General features: G+C 42.2%; 1 protein-coding gene across 2 annotated transcripts in view; it reads left to right on the top strand.

Annotated features, from left to right (window-relative positions):
- Msh3 (mutS homolog 3) overlaps positions 1-24,569 on the top strand; it is a 156,162-nt gene that overhangs the window by 60,770 nt on the left and 70,823 nt on the right. For both annotated transcript variants that reach the window (XM_087896786.1, XM_087896785.1), the window contains exons 11-13: positions 8,039-8,123; positions 9,578-9,687; positions 23,871-24,003. In XM_087896786.1, the coding sequence (XP_087752912.1) occupies positions 8,039-8,123; positions 9,578-9,687; positions 23,871-24,003 (328 nt within the window). The remainder of the gene's footprint in view (positions 1-8,038; positions 8,124-9,577; positions 9,688-23,870; positions 24,004-24,569) is intronic.

Below are 24,569 nucleotides of genomic sequence, written 5' to 3'. Positions count from 1 at the left end.
CCCTGGGGGTGAACCAGAACAGAGCGTGGAACCTTGTATTTTCAAGTAGGAAAGCAATCTGTTCTAAGAGGCTTCAAGTTTTGCTGGCTGGCCATAAAGTCTGAAGGTTTGTGGTTAAGTTTAGGTTTCTGTGTTAAGCTAGTATTTTCTTAAGCTGAGACAAGGACTTGGTGGAGATGACTTATTTGAAAATGTAAAATGTGGTATGAAAATGGGCAGTGCTAAAAGGGAAAACAGAGAAATCCAGTCCTAGAATGTGTTGTTGAGCAGGTCAGCACAGGTCTTGACTCTTTTTGGAATTGCTCTTGGGAGTCTGAGTTCTTTAACAATTAATGAATTTTCTAGAGCTGACTGACCAGTTTTGCATCTCAACTTGATCACTCTACAAGTGAATTAAATGCTTTCTTCAAAATGGAGCGCCATATGTATTTTCAGTTTGCAGGAAGTTCAGACTGTATGTTGTATACTTAGGGCACTATTAAATTTAGGAGAATTAGGAATAGTCGGATCAATAGGGCTATGACGTGGGCACTAAAGTAGTCTATAGTACCCAGAAGTAGCCCTCCTGTTGGGGTATTTCTTCTCAGTGCTGGAGGTAGAATCCAGTGCCTCTCACAAGCCCAGCACGTGCTCAACACCCAGTGCACCCCAGATTGAGAAGCAGGTCTTGAGGGCAGATATCAATTTGTGTCTTCAATATTTACTGGTTAATATTAATTAATTAAATTGTTTAACACATATGTGTCAGAGGAGATGGCTCATTTATTTTCTGGCCGCCCAAACCCAAATAATCACACTGAAGCTATATTAATCACAATACTGTTTGGCGTATTAGCTTAGGCTTCTTATTAACTAACTTTTACATTTTAAGTTTACCCATTTCTATTAATCTGTGTACTGCCTTGAGGCTGTGGCCTACCAGTAAGGTTCCGGTGTCTGTCTCCTTTGGTAATTGTATGGCATCTCCATCCTTAGGCAGCTAAATGGCAGCAGCCTGACTCTGCTTTCTTTCTCCCTGCATGCAGTTTAGTTTTCCTGCCTAGCTCTATTCTGCCCTGTCATAGGCCAAAACAGCTTCTCTATTAACCAATAGCAATAAAACATATTCACAGCATACAGAGGGGAATCCCAAATCACATATGTATTGACGTCGTCACATCATTGTCCAGATGTTAGAAGTCAAGACACAAAAGGAGTTTCTTCCCAACTTGTGGCAGGAGAAGCAGGAAAACACCATCTTCATAACCAGTCGTGCAAAAGATGACATTGGTAATTCTCTTGCACTTTCATCAGCTTGTTGGTGTCTCTGTGAGAATCACTGTTATACATCCTGCATGAGCAAGCTCCTTCCATTCTGCAAAGGTGGTGGAGCAGGGAGGAGCTAGCTCAGTGAAACAGCCTTACCTGAAGTTTATAACAAAGAAATATTATGGCGTTCAGTGTTGCTGCGGAGAGTAGAAGAAGAGCAGGTTCCCTGGGAATCTTGTGCTGCTTTTGGTGTGTGTTTTAATAAAATAAACCATCATTTCCCTGGAAATAGTTTTGTCTTATTTAAGCCACCTAAATGCCCACTAACAGGAAAGTAGATTCATTGTGTCATATTTATGCAGAATAATGTAAGGCCATGAAAATGGCCTGTGTGATCTTCGTTTAAAATCTTTATTAACAGTGATTCAAGCCAAAGATCAGGCTGATAAAAAGAGTCACATATTTTATCATATAAAGTTAGAAGCTTCTAGAACAACACAGAACATATTTAAGGAAAGTAGTGAGAAATGGATGGGGATGATGAGCAATTTCAGAGTAGCGATTTCCACCCCTCCCCCGATGGAGAAGAAAGGAAAACAAGGCTTGGCAGAGGAGGTAGTGTCGTGGGATTTTTAAATCTGTGTATAGATTATTCTATATATGTGCAGTAATAACTTTTTCATCATTGTGCCTAATATACCTGAAAGGTTCACAGTTTTAGAGGTGTTAGTCTGTCAGGGTAGGGAGGGTGTAGTGGAGCAGGTCACCGCCTCACACAGCCCAGCTCCCTCCCTTCACATGCTCTAGTAATGCATCACACTATGCGCACATCCACAGTTAGTCTGCTCACTAGGCCCGAGCTTCCCTGCTCTCCTGGTCTTTGGAAACCATTGCAAATGCCCACAAGGGGCTCTCTATGTCCTAACAGTCTAGGCAGCCTGACAAGATTATCCATTCCATGTTTTAGTGAAACTGCGAGGTTATATTTTTAAGGTTAGAGGCCTAGGATTGTATCTCATTGGACTCTGCTTTAAGCTCCAAAGACAGACTTACTAAATAGATTCAGTTATGTGACAGACCTAGGAGAATGGGTGAGAAGGCACTGGCCTTCCGACTTTTGCCCAGCAGGAACCTGTGATTGAAGCAGACACTGGAGGAGGAAGTTTCTGTTGTAAACCAGGCTCTGGGTATTTAGGACTAGATGAAAGGGGATGCCCTCTCGTATTTAGTCAGAAGAACAGTAGCTCTAAGTAATAAATATGAACTTTCTCTGTGTACTAAACTTTGAAAAACTTCATTTGAGTTATATGGTGGATCTTTGGATTAAACTGAGTAAAGCTGAGTCTTTCCTTTGCATGTATGTGGAAGTGTGGCATTTTCTCTGTCTGTACTTGGAGGTACCTTTGTGAAATGATCAGGAGCTGGCTCTTGTAGTGACTCGGTGCACCTCTAATTGTTTGCCTTTTCAGTGATTTCCTACCGCCAAAGATATAAAAGCTTCAAAGTGACAAGCCCTCCCTTGTGTATACCCCCAACAAGCCCTCTGTAGGCAGACAGTAAAGACAGTTAATAAGAAAAGGAAGTGATTGCTTATCTCAAGGTAGACTTGACTCACAATTGCTGAAATGTCATTGGAAACCAAGATGCACATATGAAGATGGTGGCCAGATTGGTAGTATTCTGCTAAAATAGGAAGTGCAGTTGTGGGGTCCATACGCGGCAAGCAGCTTCCCTTGGATGGCAATTCTGAAAGTGTAGTTCTTAGACTTTATGCTTTGGGAAAATAGTCACGTTACAGTCTTATGTTGCTGAACTTGTGAACTGTCTCTTCAAGAGCTATGCTGTCAGGCAACAATTAAATTGGACTGTGCTTTGTTTAGCAAGGGCTTTCACAGAAATTGCTGTCCCTGATTTGCACTCAGTGAAAGATTGCTATGTCTTTACAGCAGAGTTTTAGGTGGCATAAAAAACAAACAAACCGACATCTTAGGAACTGTTTATAAATACGGGTGAAATGGGGTTCTGTCAGATAACACAGTTTTTGAAGTTATAGAGTTGTTTTGAGAATTTAAGTAGTTTTGTTCTAGAGCTAGTCCCCATAGCAGTGCGCAGAGACGGTAATGCTAGGGAGCTATTGCTGTAGTTTAGGGCTGAGTGTCCCCAGTGGCACATGTTTGAAGAGTCTGGTCCCAAGTCCGTATCATTGGGTGGCGATGGAACCTTTGTGAGAAAGGACTCGGTGGAGGGAGAGTATCTGGGATGCACCCCTGAAGAGGACACTGGGATCCTTGCTCTTGACTCTGTCATTGTTTCCTAGTCCTGCTGTAGCGTCTGGATGCAGGCCCAAATGTCATGGAGCCATGTGACTGTCATGCCTCTCAAACTGTGAGCCAAACCCAGCCTTCCGCACAAACAGTCAGCACAGGCGTTTTGTCCCAGTGATGGACAGCTGCCCAGTGTCATTATGACAGAATTTGGGGATTTCTAAATTCTGAAATTCTGAAGGAATTGACTCTCTTATCGTTGGAAATGTATTTGTTTTCATTTTTGGTAGTTCTTGTTAGGATTTATTTGGTTAGAACTTCAAGTAGAATAAGAGTGAGTGTAACAAAAATCAAAGTCTTATTTCCTGAAAACTATAAAAATTGTTGAAAAGAATTAAAGAGCACCCCGGATTCATGGACTGGCAGACAGCACCATGGGGGTCAGCTCCCCAGTGATCCATAAGCTTGCTGCAGTCAGCGTCTAAGTCCATGCTTTCGTAGTGACTGTAGCTGCCTGCACCCCCACCCACAGTGGAGAAGGGAGGGTTCTACGCCCTGTCAGCCTTGGCTGCCATTTGTTTTCTGAATCTTTGCCATTTTAACTGGGGTGTGGTGAAATCTCAAATTAGTTTTACATTTGACAATGTAATTTTAACAATTACATTAACAATGTAAATTGTTAATTTACATTGCCCTGCTTGCTAAATGTGTTGACCACTTTAACAGGTATTTCTTAGCTATTTTTTTCTTTTTTTGAGATCCCTGTTTATAGCTAACCCCCATTCTTATTGACTGGGTTGTTTGTTTTCTCAATACTTTGTACATTCTGGTTATTAATCCTGTACGTGATGTATAGCTGGCAATGGATTTCCCCCACTCTCTGGATGTCCTCACTGTACCTGGTAGGTGGCTCTGGCACTGTGCTGGGTTTCTGCCTTTGCTTCCCTCTTTAATAAGTTTACTGGTAACATCAAGGAAATGTTAGCATTAGTTGTTTGCTTAGTTTGAATCAAGTAGAAAAAGTGCAGTGAAGCTGAGGCTTATTCTCCCATATAATCTCACAGTTCACGATCACTGGGTGGCCCAAAGTCAGGTCAGTGGTGAATCCATTCACCCCAGGAACCATAGAGATCCTCCGCTCTTTCAGGTGTGTCACAGGAGAGTGTTTTGATTTCCATTTCTGTTAAAATAGTATTTGAACTGGCTCTCTGTAGTCGGTTGACTGTTCAGGTAAGGTACACATTTTGACTACTCTTCAAAAAGATGGGGATTCTTTTTTTCCCCCAGAAAATAGAGTAAGAGTAATAAAACCCCTCACATCTCCTCAGCAAGTTTTGCCAACGTTATTTTTCCCCTCTTATAAAGCTTGAGGACAGAGAACACCCTGTATATTTTTGTTGCTGAAATATTAATGAAGTCTTTTCCCATATGGCTCATAACATTTCTGTCCAGAGTCACACAGCATGAGCTCTGGTTAGATATTGCTTATGAGGCTCATATTGAAGCACACATACTTTGGCATTTTCTGTGAGTATAAATAATTCAGAATTGCTTGAATATTTTAGACCAGTGATCATATATGATATACTGTTGAGTACCCGAGGATGCTAGCAGATAAAATCTTCAAAATGTATAGAATTTCCCCCTGGAAACAGGCAGTGGCAGGAAGGAAATTTCTTTTGTATTTGGAAGAAATAGTCAAGCTCCATCCCAGAATTCTTCCCACCCCCAAATTTGAGAAATTCCCAGAGCACAACAAGTCCTTAATGCTGTGTTTTCGTGCTTCAGGAATCAGTTTGGCTGAGGATTGCCACCGGTTGGTATCTTATTTAAGTCAGTAGAGATGTTGGCTTAATGAAACTGCTCTTAAGTGCATCCAATTTGAAATTTAAATTTCTTCTTCAATTACAACAGAAAGAAAAACAGCAACGAAAAGCCCACGGCCAACCAAACAAACACAATTGCATGTACTTAACACATCAATATTGGGATAGAAAGATTTGGCATTGTGAACTAAAACAGCCATTTGGTGGTTCATCTTTTCCCAAACTGTTGGTATTGAAAGACTGCAGTAGTTAAATGAAGATGTAGCCTCCAAGCCCACTTCCTGATCCCTTGTCCAACCAAATTCCACCACATTCCTACAAACTTCTTGGTAGGTAGGTATCAGAAAGCTCTACAAATTTCTGGTTCTTTTACTCTTTGTTTTTTGACAACATGCTACTTAACTGGTTCCCTTGAATATCAAATGGTAGGAGCGGCCTTTCACTGTTAAGGTCAGGATAGCTAGTGGACCAGAGATGCTTCTAGACTCCTAAACCTCAAATATCTTCTCTCTGGGTGTAGACTTTGTGTTCATGGGATTATTATATTGATTATATGGGGGTGTCGGTGACTGAGGAATATTTTTGAATCTTCCATACATTTTCATTTGACTTTTTTTGCACTAGTACAAAATTATTTCTTGTTCTTTGTGTTGAGTGATAGAGCAACCCAAGATGCTGCATTACAGCTTCTTTCGTAGTCTTTCTTATGCCAACTTGGTAAACTCAGATTCAAATTATCAATTTCTTCCTTATCAGTGTGGTGTTATTGACAGGGAGGCACTCAGGAGATGAAGATGTCATTTAGTGATTTTATAAAAGAGGTGGCTCATGGACTCCAGCTGCACTGTGAGGTGTTAACAGACTTTTGCAGACTCTAGATTCGTTGGATCCATGGTCTTTAACTTGCAGGCCCCAGAATTGTGAGAAGTAAACTTCTCTTGTTTACAGATTTCCAAGCCTAAGGTATTTTGTTAGCAATCCACAAGACTGGGGTAGTAACTAAGCGCCTATTAAGGATCTGTGTCTGATTAGGGCACCGCATGTTAACTGATCGGTGCTAGGATCGGTGCTAGTTAGTGAAGCCTTTCGGGGCAGGAAGCATCACGGCTGGCTCCATTTCTAAACAGATGAGACCAATGCAGAATCAGGCTGCCAGCCCTTCTGATTTGGATCTTTGTGAATTTGCATGAACACCTGTTAACTATATAGTCAAACACTGCCTAATTGATTCTTCCTGTCAATAATGCTTTATGGTTTATAGCTATGCTTGGGGGCTTCACAGACATTTCTGGGGCTTTGTGATTCAAAGGGAACAGACTTAAGCAGCTTCCCTCACTAAGCAACTGTGGTTTGCTTCCCGGTGGTAGTAGAAGATAAGTGGGCTAGCCTGGTAATCTTGCCTCCAGGGAGTTTAGGTCCATTAAGGATGGTGTAGTTGCAATCCAAGTTACTGTATTTCAAGAAAATTAACTGCTATGAGGAGGGAGAAAAAGCTACACACATGTGCTGTCAGCTTTAGGATTGTTGTCCTCTGATCAGTAGTGAGTTCTCATCCTTTGAAAGGCAGACTAAACCTCCCATAGGTCAATTGCCCCTAATATGTGATAGGTCAGTTTTCTTTTCCAGGGCTCTTGGCCTTGGTAGAACCATTTTCTATATTCCTGGGTGCGGACTTGTTTCTATAGATGGCTTGGGAAATTGGAGTTTATTTACCCCCAGAAGTGAGGTTAGGATGTGGTGTAAACATGGGCACACTCCCTCTATGTAGTTTAATGACTCAGCATTACTTTTCTCCCCTTAAACGGAAGTCATCAGTAGTGAGGCATGGTGGCACATGTTTGTCATCACAGTACTTTGGCGACAAAGGCAAAGATCACAAATTTAAGGTTGGGCTCCCTAGTGAAATTGATACAAAAACAAGCAAAGCAAGCTGGTAAATGATGAGTTCTAACACTGTTGGATTAGCTGATAAGGGAAATTGTATTAGTAGTATGTTGATTAATACTTCTCTGTGTGAATTAAAATTGTACATGTGCTTTAAAATCGGTTATCAAGGCTGGGCGGTGGTGGCACACGCCTTTAATCCCAGTACTTTGGAGGCCGAAGTAGTTGGATCTCTGTGTGTTTGAGACCCGCCTGGTCTCCAGAGCTAGGACACGCTCCAAAGCTACAGAGAAAGAAAAAAAAAAGAAAAAGAAAAAGAAAATCAGTTGTCAAGGCTAATTTGAAATTATTAAGTTTTTTTGGTACTTTCAGGAACATAAGGAGGGTAAGAATCCTTTAACTGTGTTTAAAGAAATGACTTTTACTTCTTTTCTGTTTTACACTCGCTAAACATTGCCCACGTTAATATATATTGTTAATTATAGAGGAAGTAGCATTTGTTGTACATATTAGAACGTGGGTAAAAGAGTTTAAGATGATCTCATGCAAGAGAATAAGGGAGGTCTTAGGTGTGTTGACAGATTTTTGTGGCTAATTGCATAATTTTGCTTGAAGAAGCCACCATGTCTTCTGCCTGTGATAAAAGTCTGTTTCTGTTCCTGGAGATGTGAACAACATGAAATGCTGTCCCCACCCCCTCCCTGCTGTGTTCTTGCCTTTGGTGTCACAGCAGTGGCATCTCTGGAAGACAGTATCCTGCAGTTCTTGAAGATGTGTGTGCTCACCTGTGGACTTGTTGCATTTCATCTTTTTCAGGAATTTTAAGCAGCTGTCAAGTGGAATGGAATTTATGAGAATTAATGGAACAACGTTAAGGAATTTGGAAATCCTACAGAATCAGGTCAGGATGACAAGAAGGCTGGTTGATTAAAATGATTTGCAGGAAGTAAATAAGGGGAGTGGGAGCCAGGCAGCGGGCTGTCTATCACCTGGGTGTCACTTGACTGTAGCACCACATGGGGTGAGCAGACTGTAGGGCTATTGTTTTTAGTAATTGAAGGACATAGCATTCTGCTGTTTCTATGTCATGTATTTCTTAGAATGGGTGCTGTCTTTGAAAATTAATATGAAGTGCTTGTCTTCATCCAATTGGCAAATGTTTTTCCTACACACATTTAACTTCTTGTTACTGTCTGCCCTCTTATTTCATTATTTGCACATGAAACAAGCTGTTGTGATACTCTGCTTGACTTCAAGATGCTTATGATCCCATCTCACAAGCTCCCATCATTACATCATTACTTACTTGCCCTTTCTCAATAAATTAAGACCATAATGGAAACATTCAGGTTTTTGCTTTCATTTTTATATTCTTACTAGGAAAACTGGAATATAAACTAGTGTTCTAACAAAATTATAAAAAAAAATTTAATTCCAGATAAAATAAAACACCAATTCTAGATCACTTGGTGAAGGAGTGGAGAAATTTCTACATGAAGTGCTTTCAAGCTCTTCCAAGTACTCATTACTATGTCCATGTAAATACTGGTTTATTTTTTGATTCTTGGGTTTGATTCTTATCATTTCCTCATCTTCTAATGGCTCCTATGCAGCCCAGCTCTTTTTCTTGAGGAACATTTATGTCTGTCTCCCTTCTGTGGTGGAGGTGCTGTGACCCCTGAATTGTTGTAGATGTCTCTCCCTGGCCCTGCACAGCAGCTCTCGAGAGGGAACAGGAAGCAGGGTGAGAGTTTGTCCCACAGCGGGAGAAGTTCCCTACAGAGCCTGTGGACACAGCCCTCCTTTCTCCTTGTTTCTGTCTTATCCCATAGACCTACTAGAGTCAGTTCCCAAATCCAGTTCCTAAGATGGAGTCGTCTGCCCTCCGGCTGTGTCTTAGAGCCCCTTCCAGGTCCAGGTGTGGGTTCTAACAGACAGAAGTAGAGAACTAATGCCCTCTACTTACCTCTGCAGCCAACATGTGGCCTCATCAACAGAAGCTTCAGAATAGTTTTCTCACAGTTAACCCAAAGCTACAAACTCTCTTCTGTATAAATAGGATATATTTATACTTTCTCTTATGTGAAGAGGTGAGGTGCGCCCTCACACTAGAGAGCACTTCTTATGAGTAGCATGTATACTGGGCATCTGCAATATTTAAAATCAAGAGGGCTGAGGATGCTTAGTGGTGGAACAGTTACCTGGCATGCAAAAAGCCCTCTGTTCAATCACAATACTGAAAACCAGTTAGAATAGGTGGACTAACCAGGGCGTGTAAACAGCAGCATAAATATAATACTGTACTATATATTGTAATCTATAATTGAAGAAAACTTGTGTTCTGATCTTTTTCAGACTGATATGAAGACCAGAGGGAGTTTGCTTTGGGTTTTAGACCACACTAAAACCTCGTTTGGGAGAAGGAAGTTAAAGAAGTGGGTGACCCAACCATTGCTTAAATTAAGGTGAAAGGATTTTCTTTGTGTATGTGTTTAAACTGTGAACATAAAATTGTGAAATTAAAAGTATATTACCTTTGAAACTAAAGTTGTTACCATGGCTAACAAGTTTACCATCTTAAATTTGAGAGAACTGTGTTTTATAACTGACAGTGAACTGTCTGATAATAACACAGAGCCAGCCCTGTCCCCACACCAGTCAAGAGCAAGCCTGCTTGCAGATCAGAAGCTGTGGGTTTTGCTGGGGATAGTCCAGTGGGTTTGGCAGCAGCAGCGTAAGGGCGTACTGCCAGAAGGGAGAGAAATGGCTGGTGCATTCTGTGGTGAGGCTTAGGGGCTGCTAGCTGGAGCAGTTTACAGTTCTAAACCCAGTGGGGCTGTGCTCAGAGTTGTCCTTGTAGAGGGAACCACACGGCATTGCTGGTAAAGCTCTCACGAGCACAGAGAAGTGTTGAGGGCTTGAGCTGAAGCAGGGTCAGTTTTACTCGGGAAATCCAAGTATTTTTGGAAGTAGAGTTGGCAGATGTGAAGGTCCTTCTGGGAAGACACTAGAAACCAGTGCCTCCACTAGCAGTGTCCCTGTCTCCGCACACCAGAATGTTCTGGGATGTCCATCACAATGCTTGTGCCAACCCCGCCGACTGCGATCGAATTGGTCTGTGTTATGACTGGGGAGCTGGAGTTCTTAGGTTCCCCAGATGATAGATAGGACGGTAGATGTGGGAACTGTGCTCGCCCCATGGCAGGTGGTCAGTTGTGTTTATGAGTGTGTGCTTTTAGTCACTGGACTCTTACTATGTGCCAGCATTCCATACTCAGAACCCTTCCCTAGGGGGGGTCCTCGGAATGAGGGAACAGGCCTTGAAAGCTTCGGAAACCTGCTTGGTGTCTTATACCCCATAGTAGTAATGAGCGGCTCTAAGCCCTGAAGTGACCCTAGACCATGAGCAGACCCCAACCCTGTCCTGAACTCTTACCAGTGTGACTGACCTCACACTGAGGTGTAACTGTGAAGAGCAGAGCTGCTTGTGTGGTGTGTGTGCTCAGAGAGTCCGTCCCTGGGAGCCTTGGCGGTGCTGTCATGGTAAATCAGTAATTCTATCTACCACTCACATTCTCTAACCTCCTAGCAGGTCCCTGGTGGGGAGGGCCTCTTTGCACCTTGCAATTCTCTTTATAATTTTTAAATTTTATTTTTATTTGTGGATCTGTGTGTGTGTGTGTGGGGGAGAGAACAGGTACCCATGAAGGCCAGAAAAGGGCCTCCAGAATCCCTTAAGCAGTTGGGAGCTGGCTGACATGGGTGCTGGAAACTGAATTCAGGTCCTCTGTAAGGACAGCAAGGACTGTCATCTACTGAGCCGTCTCTTTCTCCTAGCCCCTGTAGTGCCTCTATTGAGCCTCACATCACAGTATCATTAGCTCCATGATATCTGAGGATAACTTCACTGTCCTCAGTCACATACGTGCTGAGACGTTGTTGATCGTGACCGGTCACTTGAGATCCACTCTGTTGCTTTAATGTCTGCAAGATGTGGGGGATTTATGAGGTAGAGAAGAAACCCCCAAAGTGGGTGTCATCTTTAGTTTCACATTCAGATAAGTCTGAACGTCTTCCAGAGGAGGGGGGAGGGTGCTTTGTGCTGCCACTCTGTGGACAAGGGTGTAGGGTATTAGCCTGTGGCTGCAGGGAAACCTTGGTTCTCACCATGCTATGACACTCTCTAGGAGACTTTTTCCTGTAAGTTAAACATGCTTATTTCTAACTTTATTTCTTTATTTTGTATATGTGTGTGCCACTTGCTTGAATGCAGAGGTCAGAAGATAACTTGCAGGAGTCAAGGTCTTCCTTCCACCATCAGGCTTCTGAAACAAAGGTCATGCGGCTTGGTAGTTAATGCCACCACCTACTGAGCCATCTCTCCAGCCCTGATGGCCACTCATTTTCTTCCTTTTCTTTTTTGTTCCTATTTCCCCTCCTCTCCTTCCTTCCCTTCTTTACTGTTTGGGTGTGTATTGACAGGTTTGTGTGTGTATCTGAAGGCCAGAGACCTTTCCTCAGGGACTGTCCATCTATCAGTCATTTGAGATAGACCCTCTGAATGGTCTGGAGATCGTCAAATTGCTATGCTGGCTGCCCGGTGAGCCCCAGAGATCCACCTGTCTCTGCCTCCCCAGCATTGTGCCAGTTCTTTTGTCTGAGTTCTGAGGATTGCACTCAGGTCCTCATGCTTGGATGACAAGCACCGTATGGACTGAACACCGGTGCTCCAAGTGTGAGCTCTGTGCTGGCTTAACATATCAGAAAACCACACATTTTTCTTTTAATTTAGGTCATTGTTTTAAAACTTTTATTCTCTTAATCCATTATAGTGCATTTTAAAGAGAGTTTCAGTTAAATTTTAATGATGCCCAAGAGAATGATTAGAGCCAGACCAGCTGAGTAGCCAGGGGCTCAGCTGTTTCTTACCGTTCTCTCCTTTTCAAAACACTAGTGTCAGTGTCTTGCTGATCCTATCAGCTTACAGTTCATCTCTGAAATCGATGCTACATGTTAGGGGAGGGTCTGGTTTTCATCTGTCTTAACATCGCAGGAGCAGTCATGGCTGGTGAGGGGCACACAGGATGAGGCAAGTTTCCCAGTGTTGTGTGGAGTCCCGGGGCTCACTGGTCGTCTGTGAATCCTCTTAGGTGTCTCTCTGTACTTTTAGATGGTTGGCTCTAGCTCTCAGGGCAAACAGAGAGCTCATAATTCAGAACCAGGTGTTTATATTCCAAGGACTTTCTGCCCTCACCACAATTTATTTCTTCAAATGGCCTCTTTGGTGCAGAAATGTACATCAGTTAAAAAGGCAGAAATGACTTTTGCTTTATTGACTGATCATGTGCTCAGTGGCTCACTGAGATGGGATTTATGTTTACTGACATTGTCACAGTTTCTTATAAAAGGTCCCCCTTGGAGGGTTTTTTTTTTTTTAAAATCAGGTCTGCTGATTTTAAGCAAGAAGATTTTTTTCTTCTTTTTTCTTTTCTTTTTTTATTTATTAAAAATTTCCACTTCCTCCCCTCCTCCCAATACCCTCCCACTCCCCCCACTCCTTCTCCTCCTCCCTCTCCAGTCCTAAGAACAGTCAGGGTTCCCTGCCCTGTGGGAAGTCCAAGGTCCTCCCCCCTCCATCCAGGTCTAGGAAGATGAGCATCCAAACAGACTAGGCTTCCACAAAGCCTAGTACATGCAGTAGAATAAAAACCCAGTGCCATTGCCCTTGGCTTCTCAGTCAGCCCTCATTGTCAGCCACATTCACAGAGTCTGGTTTGGTCACATGCACGTTCAGTCCCAGTCCAGCTGACCTTGGTGAGCTCCCATTAGATCAGTCCCACCGTCTCCGTGGGTGGATGCACCCCTCACGGTCCTGACTTCCTCGCTCATGTTCTCGCTCCTTCTGCTCTTCATTTGGACCTTGGGAGCTCAGTCCAGTGCTCCAATGTGGGCATCTGTCTCTATCTCCATCTATCGCCAGATGAAGGTTCTATGGTGATATGCAAGATATTCATTAGTGTGGCTATGGGATAAGGCCAGTTCAGGCTCCCTCTCCTCAGCTGCCCAAGGAACAAGCTGGGGACATCTCCTTGGACACCTGGAAACCCCTCTAGAGTCAAGTCTCTAAGCAAGAAGATTCTTCAGAGTCATTTCCCAGCTTCTTATAAATGGATGGCATGTTGTAAGCCATGAGGTCCAATGCTTTTTCAAAGTTAAATAATTTATATTGCATTTTTTTTTAAGATTCCATCTTTAGATTGGTCTACTTGATGATTAGGCCTTTTGCCTCGGCACTGGCAAAAAATGTGCTCAAGACTTAGTAGAGTGCTGTGTTAAAACATTAAAGCAAGGGCTGGAGAGATGGCTCAGAGGTTTAAAGCACTTGCTGCTCTCGCAGAGGACATAGTTCCATTTCCAGTGCCCATATGGTGGCTCACAACCACCCATAACTTCTGCCCTCCATATGTACCAGACATACAGGTACACATACATACATGCAGGGTAAACACTGGTACACATAAAATAAATGCATCTAAAAGATGTAAAAATAAGTAAATTAGAAGTGTTTCCTCTGTGAGTGCTCCCTTCTGCCTGCACCTCACATGCTGAAATTCCCCAGGGTTCTCTGCCCTGCTTCGGGAACTTATCTGTAGCTGTGACCTCAGATAGCTTATCACAGACCGAGGCCTGTGACCCATATGCTTATGACATACCAGACCCAGACACATCCTAGCACATATGAGCTTCAGGAAATATTCTAGTTGGATATACAAAGTAGATTGGAGGCAAAGAATTTATTTAATGAAATAGTGACTTGTTTTTCCCTGTTGGGGATCAAACCTGGGGCCTTGTGAGATGTTAAGTAATCATTCTACTTCTCTTACCCTGAGCCATACCGCTAGCCTTGATGCAGTCTGTTGTGGGATATTTGTGCACTGTGAAGAGGTCCTGCTGTGACTAGTGTAATAAAAAACTAAACAGCCAATCGCTAGACAGGAGAGATAGTGGGGCTTCTGGACAGAGAGGAAGAGGATAATTGAGGCACACAGGAGACACCATGGAGACATGGAAGGAGTTGGATATACAGAATGAGAGAGGGATAAAAACCATAAGGTAGAATGTAGATTAATAAAAATATGGGTTATTTTAAATTATAAGAACTAGTGGGACAAGCTTCAGCTAAGACCAAAGTTTCATAATTAATAGTAAGTCTCCATGTTGTTTTTTGGGAGCTGGTGGCCCCAAGAAAAATCCGACTACAATAGTTAGATTTCTGTTATGCTTCAAATAAAATCAGAAGTTTTGGCCATGGTTGTTTTATCTGCCTGCTCTTGTCTGTTCCCTGACATGTGTCTACCTGTGGTGCTGGGGTATCTAGAAGTTTTTCTTCATCTTGTGGTCTTGGTACTTGATAGTTTGTTTAGCTAGAATGTTCTTCCCTTTTCCTCCACTTTCTACATAGTAAATTGACTCTACTCTATACATTAGCTATCAGCTTAAAAAATTAAAATATTTTCTTATCCTAATATATATGTTAAAATGTTTATTATTATCCATTATAAATTATATTCCTTTTGTGAGCTTTTGATAGCATATAGTATCTTTGGTTTTTTTTTTAATGACTAAATTATGCCCCTTAAAAATTTTAGGATGTGACTGTGTGGTAGTGGTGCATACCTTTAAACAGGTAGGTCTCTGTTTGTTCAAAGCCAGCCTGGTCTATAGAGCTAGTTCTCGGACAGGCTCCAAAGCTACAGAAGATAACCTGTCTTGAAAATTAAAAAAAAAAAATTAGGATACAAAGATGTGAAGGTGAAGCTGTACACCTTCAGGGAAAACTCACTTTTCTAAGACAATTGATTTTAGAGAAAACTTTAGACAAAAGATAAAGGTTTTCCTTTATCTGATTCCTGCTTTAATGTTATAAAGTTTGTCAGGAGAAACTGTTTTTCCCTTAAATTGGAATATTTTTTAGCCAAAAATGAAAACATTGTACTTAACATAGTATGGCAGCATCTTGCATTCTTGCCAAATCTCTGGTGGCATCATGGTAGAAGTAACTGACTCTCAAAACTGTGTAGAAAAGCCAGGCTGGTAAGATAAGAAAGCACTGTCTGCTTCTACATGTAATGTGAAATGTACTCCTCTAAGTACATCTGAGTGGGTTTGTTTGTTCAACATTTGGAAACTATTTGAGGTCGTACTTGTAGAATCTGAACTCCACACAGTGGTATCGATGGTTTGTAAGCTTGCTAGGGCTCCGTGACAGTACCATGTGCTCGATGATTTTAGTCATGTGATGTATGGTCTCATAATTTCTAGACTAGAAGCCAAAGACAAAGGTGTCAGTGGTATGAGCTGATTCTCTGAGGTCCATGAGGGAGTTAGTCCCATGCCTTGTTCCTAGCTTTGGCAATTTGCTGGCACACTGCTTCTCTTGACTTTTGACTGCATCTTCTTGATGGCTGCCTTCAGGGTCTAATGGTGTTCCGCTGGTGTGCATCTCTTCTCCTGGTGTCCTTTTAATTAAGATGCCCTCAGCACAACTGTTTACAGCTGCATTAACCCCATTTCTACATGAAGCTCTGAGAGCTAAGATCCCAAAATCTCCCCCACGCCTATCTTAGAGGGACCATGCAATCCAACCAATAACAAATAGGCTCTACATTTCAAAATTTCTTCCATTTGGCATAGGTTGATTGGATGTATCCGTCATTTAAATATTTTTTTTACACAGACTTGTTATCTGCAGTGAGATTGTAAGGAAGCACTGAACTTTGTAAGTTGTATTCATTCTTGCACTGCTATATCTGTAGCTCATCGCTCTGAAAAATCTCTACCCATCTTCTCTTTGAAAAGCATCCTTGTTGTAGCTCTTTAGATGAGAAAAGGGTTAGATTGCTTTTTAAGAATGAAAGAGAAACATTTATACATAATTTTTAAAGTAGATGAAGGTATTGCATAGAAAGAAGCAGGTCTTGCTTTTTACATTCGAAGTCCAAATGTAACACTTAAACAAGAAACGCAGCGAGGTGCAGTGGACTGGGGCGCTGTGGGCCGTGCAGATGGGGCAAGTGCCCTTGGAGCAGCTCTGCACCTTGAGGTTAGCAGGAGGATCAGGAGAAAGACAGTGGTGGATGGAGTAGGTAGCTCATCTATCACCTGATCCAGATTATCTCTTAGTTTCCAACCATCTTCAGAGTCCGTTGATCCTTCTTTTTAACAGATAAGGAAGATGGAGACTGGTTAGTTATCTAAGGCCATCTAGCCAAGCTTGTAGGTAAATGTTTAAAAGCACAGTGCTGTGAGACCTAAGCTGAAGGTCTGATTTCCTTAGGAAGTTTTGTCATGTTGAACATGCTCTCATGTTTTCTACGTCTCAGTTTCTTCCCCTGTAAAATAAGAATTACCGTGCCTACCTCATAGCGTTATTATGAAGGTCAAATGAAGTACTATTTGCAAAGGATTAGTGTGCTTCATAGTGTCAGGGGCAGAAGCCATCTGTGCTCGTTCCTGTAGTAAAAATGCAGAAGCAACAACAACAAAAATGCCAATTGTCCAGACATGCATCTTCCTATTATATAGCAATTAAAATGAATGATCTAAATCTGCATATATGTGCATGGATGAATCTCAAAAAATCAGTATGAAAATGCTATCACTTACTTAAGCCTTACAACGGTGATATCTTGTTAGATTCAGGGGTTCAGATAGGAGGGTAAAAATACAAAACTTAAAGCAGAAAGGGTGTTTATTAGCAATGGGCCAGTGGTCACTTCCAAGAAGGTAGAAATGGGAAAGGGGACATAGGTCATGGATGTACTCTGAAAAGTGTGTTGTGACCTCCTCAGGCTTGTTGTATGCTGGCTAGTTTCATATCAACTTGTCACAAGCCAGAGTTGTTTTGGATTAAGGAGCTCAGTTGAGAAAATGCCTTCACTAGATTGGCCTGTGGACAAGCCTGTGGGGCAGATGACTGATGTAGGAGAGCCTTGCTCACTGTGGGTCGGCCTCCAATAAGCAGCAGTCTGCCATGGCTTCTTTTATCAGTCCCTGCTCTGTATTCGCTTCATGAAGGACTGTTACCTGGAAGTGTCGGATGAGAAGAAGCCTCTGTGGAGGAATGGCCTCAGGTCCAGCCGGAGTGCAGCAGTTGGGTACCTCACAGTGCTCAGGCCACTGTTGCCGGGCACTTTGGTTTTGTGGGTCATAGGATCCCCACCCCCACCCCCACCCCACTGCCCACAGCAGCTTGCATAGCACCTTCAGCACTCTGAGTGCTATCTAGTAGCGAGTTAGTTTCTAGCTTGGTTGCAGCTTGATTGCTTTGTATCTGCAGTGCACTCAGCAATAAGGAGCTTTTCTTCTCATTCTGGTCAGTAATTAAGAGTACTGACAATAGGCCATAATTGTCCTCTCCCTCCCCTCCCCCGCCCCGACTAGCACCATGGACAGGGACCAGCACGGCCCAGGAGTTTGTTAATCATTGCTTCTAGGAGCAGGGTATCTATCTCCCTTTAGCCTCTCTCTCTCTCTCTCTCTCTCTCTCTCTCTCTCTCTCTCTCTCTCTCTCTCTCTCTCTCTCTTTCCTCTTTAGCCTCTCTTTTGTATCTTTTGTATTTTTTTTTATTTGGATTGCAAGATGGTTAGTTTCTTTCTATATTGCCTTTTTACAATTCTCCATTTGGATTAATCTTTCCCTGTATTTCCCCTTGTTTATCCAGTTCCTCAATACCTCCTTAAACTTTCCTCCTCCCCAATTTTCTTCCTTTCTACTTTATTTTTATGTTCTACTATCCTCTCTCTCTTATAACATCCTTTCCGCCGGTTTCCTTGTTTCCATAAGGACTCAGTTCTCCACATTAAGCAAGGAGAAGTAAAGCTAGCCTCTAGATGAGATGGGCCCAGGTACCTCATTCAGTTCAATTTTTTTCAGTTTCATCTATTTACTTACAAATTATAAAGTTTCATTTTTCTCTGTGGCTAAATCTATTGTATGTGTGAACCACGTGTGAACCACGTGTTCATTTCTCTCCGTCAGGCTGCTTGTATTTCCTTACTGTTGTGAGTAGAGCAGCAGTGAACATGGCAGTGCTGGTGTCTGCGTGGTGTGATAGACTTTCCTTTGGGTGTTGCCCAGATGTCGTACAACTAGGTCATTTGGTAGTTTATTTCTAGTTTTAAGAACCTCTAGACTCGTTTCTAAAGTGACTGACCAGCTAATACTTCATGCCAGGATTTTTGGTCATTTGTGTTCTTAATGAAAGGAGAAATAAAAACTACCCATGTGTTGTTTTATTTTGTAAAAGCAAAACAAAAATATTGCAAAAATTTAAAAATGGTGCTGCTACTGCACCTTTGCCACCACCAGTAATCAGGTGAAAGCACAATTTAGACTCAAGCCCATCCGCGTAGAAGGACTCCATTAAATTCCTTGTTTTGGACTGATTTGACAACAGTCAATGACCCATATGCAGACTATGAGGATGGCAGAGAGGAGACTGAGTGTTCAGGTCATCTCTTGTGGGATCTAGGTCCTGTACTTCTTTCATTTTGTTTTACTTGGGATAGTCAGGGATATTAGGAGAGCCTGCAAGCTTTACTGATGACTGGATAGTGTCCTAGTTGTCCCTTTTCAGAATGGTAGCATCATTAACTGTTAGAAGCTGTCCCTATGAATGAACAAAATATTCTCTTTTATTTAACGAACTAAGCTAGAGTAAGTAGTGTTATGTTCCTGTGACTATGTACATGTTATCTTATATTTCAACACAAAAAGTAGTATGTTGGTTAGAAAAGGCAACTCCTAACAAAGGGACCCCCGAAGTCATTGTTTCTAACAGAGTGAAAGTTTTCCACACTCTGTGCCAACACCGCTTTCTCTGGGCTCATGGGATCAATTACTCTCATCCATGATGGGAGTGCACACCTGAGAGCTGAGGTTGATGGCCACTGACCTCACACCTGTGTCATCTGTCCTTCGAAGGTAAGGGAAGTGTGTCGACTGCTAACAAGATGAGAGTGAGGATTAACCAGCCCCACTGGCAGGCACAGGACCAGGAACTTGGGGTCCACCTCTCCTTTGTTATCCAGGCTCAGTGTTGTCTCAGTGAGGTGCAGAACAGCTCTGATGGCCTGACATAAAAAGGCAGTATTCACTGAAGAGGAGAAGGAAGAACAAGGGCACCCGTAGAGACCATGGCTCTCTGCTTCGCGGCTCTCTGGATCTGTCTTTTTCCAGCCTTAGGCTTTTGCTAGTGGGGATTTTCAAGATGGTTATCCCATAGTGTTAGAGGAGGATTTCCCAGTTTGTGACTTTTATAACAAAAACTTCTTTATGTGAGATAGCTACTGTTTTCTTGTCTGTTGACACTGTTTGCTTCTCTCCGTTCCCATAGCTATGGCCTTAGGTCCTTGACTGTTCTTGCCTGGGTTTCTGAAGCAACTTTGTGACTATCCCTCAGTCTTGTTTCTCTATTTAATGTCACAGCTGCTGCTTTCAGGCCACAGTGCTGCTCTGGCCTGCCACCACATTTCCCACCTTCCTACATCATCCCCCATGGTCATTATAGTTCTTCATCTAGAACAATGGTGCCCTCAGCAGGTCCTCTCTGACCCTTGAATAATGCAATAAATGAGACAAAGAGTTTTTTTCTCTCCTGTATTGCTTTTGTTGGGGTATTTCTTTTTTATCACAATGATAGCAAAGAAAACTAAGACATTGTTATCATTATCCCAGTGCTGCTTCCTGCTTGTCACACTCACCCAAGCTCTCATTGGGTGAACTAGCATAATGGGTCCCATGACTCTCATATTGCTGTATTATAATTTCCTGGAAGGTCTTGTAACTACTTCTAATAAAAAAAGACTTTCAAATTATATGAATTGTTTTATTTCTGAAAACTTTGAAGTCATTCTTTGTCATTGGCATTTCATTAGGTCTGTCTGCAGTTATTTCCCAGTTTCCTTTTTGATGTGGTTTCTTCCTTTCACATGCTATTCTTTATGTTTTTTATTTTGTTCCCCCCTTGTTTTTTAAGACAGGGTTTCTCTGTGTAGCCTTAGCTGTCCTCGAACCCACTCTGTAGAGCAGGATGGCCTCTGCCTCCCAAATGCTGTATGAAAGGTGTGCGCCTCCATGCTTGAGCTCTGTGCTATCCTTCATGTTATCTAATAGAATAGAGCTGATGATAGCATTCATTAGTACTCAGTGGCTGATCACTGTGTTGCAGGTACTGCTTAGATACTTGGCTTGTATACTGAATTTTCGTAATAACACTAAAAGTCAGGGGTCATTGCTATTCACATATTTTAGCTGGAGGAACCAGGGTGAGGCTAAATGATAAATGGCAGAGCCTGGATAAAACTCATAAAAAGTCATTTTCTTCCTGATCCCAAATTCTTATGCTCTGAGCTGGAACAAACTGGGTTAATATGAAATGATTCATTGTGAGCATCATGCTTTGGCCAGTGCTGACACCAGGCTAGACCCAAAGCTGCTTGCTTTGTGGTTTTGCAGGTCGAAACCAACATAGTTTCATATTTCTTGTCTCTTAAGGAACTTATGGTCTTGTGTCTATTTATTATTTATCCGATAGAATTCATAAAACTGGCTTAGATTTTTATTCAAGTCATTTGCTCTTATCTTTCTATATTCCAAAAACCTTTAATTTCAAGATAGTAGCTGTCTGTGTGGGTTGTCTGACACACCCCCAGATGGCATTCTCCTGTCTGTCCTCAGACCATCTGTAGCATCAGCCCCATCTAATCCAATTGGTGTCATCTTTCATTTCTGTGGGGATGAGTTATTGAAGTAAAACTTCATATTTGTGTAGCATTTTGGGTAAATGTTAGAGTAAAACATTGATTTATTTTATCACAACAGTCCTATGCAAAACAGCTTTGATTTTTTTTTCTGCTCGTTTTGATTTACTTTGTATGTAGCTTTGAGAATCAGGTTGAATTGAAATGAACAACTGTTTATTGAGAATCCTGCGATGAGATACTGTGGTCCTGAAGTTGTGGGGATGTTAGCGTAGTGGCACTGCACCATGGAATGGCACGATTCACAGGGTGAGTGCCAGGGTAATGAAGGTGGCTTCTCTCCGCCAACAGTCAAATGCTCCAGGCAGGATCCTGATGTCAGGTGTGCCCTTCACTTCTGTGTGTGGGATAACAGCATAGACCAACCTGTTTGCTTATTATTATTAAGTATATTTTTATCTATATGAGCGACCTTCTTGCATTTATATATGTGTATCATGTGTGTGCCTGGTGCCTGCAGAGGTCAAAGGGCGGCATCACATCCCCTAGGATTGTAGGGCCACAAAGGTCCTTGTGCTCACAGATAAGCACTAGGGAAACCAAGAATGTTGAACACACAGGACTGTCTCTTTAGAAAAAGAGATGTGTAACCTGTTTCTACCCAGAAGACTGGGAATGAATGTGGTTAGTATCCTCTGCTATCTATGTGGACAAATGTATCTGGCTTCCCTAGACTCTTATGTAGTATGGCCAGATGTATCTGGCTCCCCCAGACTCTTATGTATTATGGCCAGATGTATCTGGCTCCCCCAGACTCTTATGTATTATGGCCAGATGTATCTGGCTCCCCCAGACTCTTATGTAGTATGGCCAGATATATCTGACTCCCCCAGACTTATATAGTATGGCCAGATGTACCTGGCTCCCCCAGACTCTAATATTTATCTCAGTCATCCTCTCCAGACCCTTATGTTGAGTATTTTTTCTGTCAGTCTGTAGAATCCCCCTTTGTGGGAGTTGTCACATGTATTTTACAAACAGGAACAGAGGTGGCTTGTAGCCTGACGATCTTTGCACTATCTGTATGACTGAGACCACATCAGATCCTTCCCCAAACTCTTAAGGTGTCACATGTAGTCTATCTATAGACCTCATCTTTATGAAAGAGAATACATGTTCTTTACAAAGAGTTTTGATGCAGTCCTGTCTTAGCGTTATTATACACAGTGATTGAGTTAATTATCACTAGGATTTTCCCCCCAGTTGTGCTGTACTACATATACCTAAAATAAACTGCCAGGTGTCAGATCCTTGAGGTTTGAACCAACACTGGCTGTTGAGTTGTGTCGAACCGGATTTCTTCTGCATGTGGATTGACACTCTGCTGGTCTTGGGTGTGAGACCCCCACCTATAAGTGAAGTTAGGGATGGTTGTGAGCCTGCATATGTGTGCTGGGAACAGAACCCAGATCTTCTGCAAGATCAGCAAGTGCTCCTAAATACTGAACTGTCTTTTCTCTAGTCCCCCGCCATATTTACTTAATGTCTGATGCTTCTGTTTCCACTAGAACATTTCATTCCTTTATCCATTGGTTTATTCATTTAAATTTTATTGAGGGCCTGCATCCACAAGAAATGCACACCTACCACTGTCTTTAGAATCGCTGATGGCCTTGCTATCCAGTGTAGGCCTTTGGTCCGATAGGACTCACTGGGCCACAGTCATTGAGGATACATTTAGTCAGGTTTCCGTTTAAGTTGACAAAACCTTCCCACACCTGCCCCAGTGACTAAAGCCCCTCAGGGTATGCCACCATTGATGAATTCCTGCAGCTCTGGTTTCCGGTGTCTTTTGGCACCACAGTCTCCACACTTTTTATTGATAGTGCCGCATATTTGATTAGGCTCTGTTTCTGCCAACATATGCTCATTCAACACCACTATCACCATAACCGAGCCATCTTATTGTTTAATAGGCCTATTGTAACAAGCATATCCCGAGTCTCAGGGATTCAACTAAACGAGTTTATTTGAGAGTGGATGTGGGAGTAGAGGGTGTTGTGCTCTCTTCACGATCCCAGGCAGGTGGAGTCTAGCAGTGTTTTGAGCAAAGGCACAGAGTAGTGTGTAGCATGAGGGCCGGCTTGTTGGGGTATCTGTCCCGCCCGGCACCCCACAGCTGGCAATTCCCAAAGAAAATCACACACAGGACTCCATAAGATTATAAACTGATTGGCCCATTAGCTCAGGCTTCTTGTTAACTCTTATAGCTTATATTAACCCATTGTTCTCATCTATGTTAGCCATATGACTTGGTACCTTTTTCAACTGTCAGCTCACGTGTTGCGTCTTCGGTGGTCTGGGCAGGAATGGCAGAGGAAGCTTCCTGCTTCCCAGAATATTCCCGTTCTCTTTGCTCCACCTCTACTTCCTGTCTGGTTTTTCCGCTTATACTTCCTGCCTGGCCAATCAGCATTTATTTACAATATAATTGACAGGTTACAGACAATTCTCCTGCACCAGTAGTGTGAAAGCTGACACAGGAGGGTTTATCAGCCTGGACATAGAGGTGACATATGTCATTTCTATCCTCATTTCAATGAGTAGGACTTGAGTACATGATCGTGACTAATCTTAGAGGAGCTGGGAAGTATATTCTGTGTATTTGCCTCACAAGGCATCTCTGTTACACTTAGCTAGAGACTTCCTTGTATGGTATCTGCGTGTTGAGCCAAATGATGGAAAGAGGCAGGGAAGAATGGACTGAGAGCATCTTCCTTAGACTAGTGACTGTGACAGAGTCCTAGGCATTAAAGTGGGCAATGTCTGTACTCGTACTCTGAATTCCTAACATCTGCTCATTGCTGTTATTCTGTTCTCACAGGGACATAAATGCCCGACTTGATGCAATATCTGATGTTCTCCATTCAGAATCCAGTGTGTTTGAGCAGGTAGAAAATCACCTACGTAAATTACCTGACATCGAGAGAGGACTATGTAGCATTTACCATAAGAAAGTAAGTGGTAAAAATCAAACCTCCTGATACTCACAGTGTCCCTTCATGCTAGGCCCTGGAGGAAAACTGTGTGGAGTTCTCAGTGCTTGTAAGGAGCATGAAAAACAGTGTAGCCTCAGAAACTTTAATTGTACAAATTAAGTTGTTCCAATGTTAATATTCGTAAAAAGTATTCTCACTTTTTGAAACACCAGCAACATATACTGAATTCTTTCTTCTATTAAAATGCAAGGAAACATAAGTAAATTCAAATAAAAAATGCAAGATACTGTGTTTTATATTCCAAGTACAGATCATTGTCAAAATGAGAAACTTACTTTGATCTGTGATTTTGAAACAGAGAAGCCTTAATTTTTAAGTTTTAAAATCTTCTTTGTCCTAAACAAAGGGAAAAGATGTTGTTGTGGGATGTGTTGAGAGTATTAGTGGCAAACAAGTTTCTGCCTCTTCTTCTATACAGTTCTCCGAGCCCCGAGGGGAGGGACTTGATGGAGACATTCCTTTTAGGATTGGGTGTTTGAAGTTTTCTCACTCACTGTGTAATGTCTGGCTGCAAGTCTCTATTT

The sequence above is a fragment of the Myodes glareolus genome, chromosome 15 (genome assembly GCF_982192425.1).
Source record: "Myodes glareolus chromosome 15, mMyoGla1.1, whole genome shotgun sequence".
Classification (NCBI taxonomy): domain Eukaryota; kingdom Metazoa; phylum Chordata; class Mammalia; order Rodentia; family Cricetidae; genus Myodes; species Myodes glareolus.
This window is presented reverse-complemented; position numbering and strand designations above follow the sequence as displayed.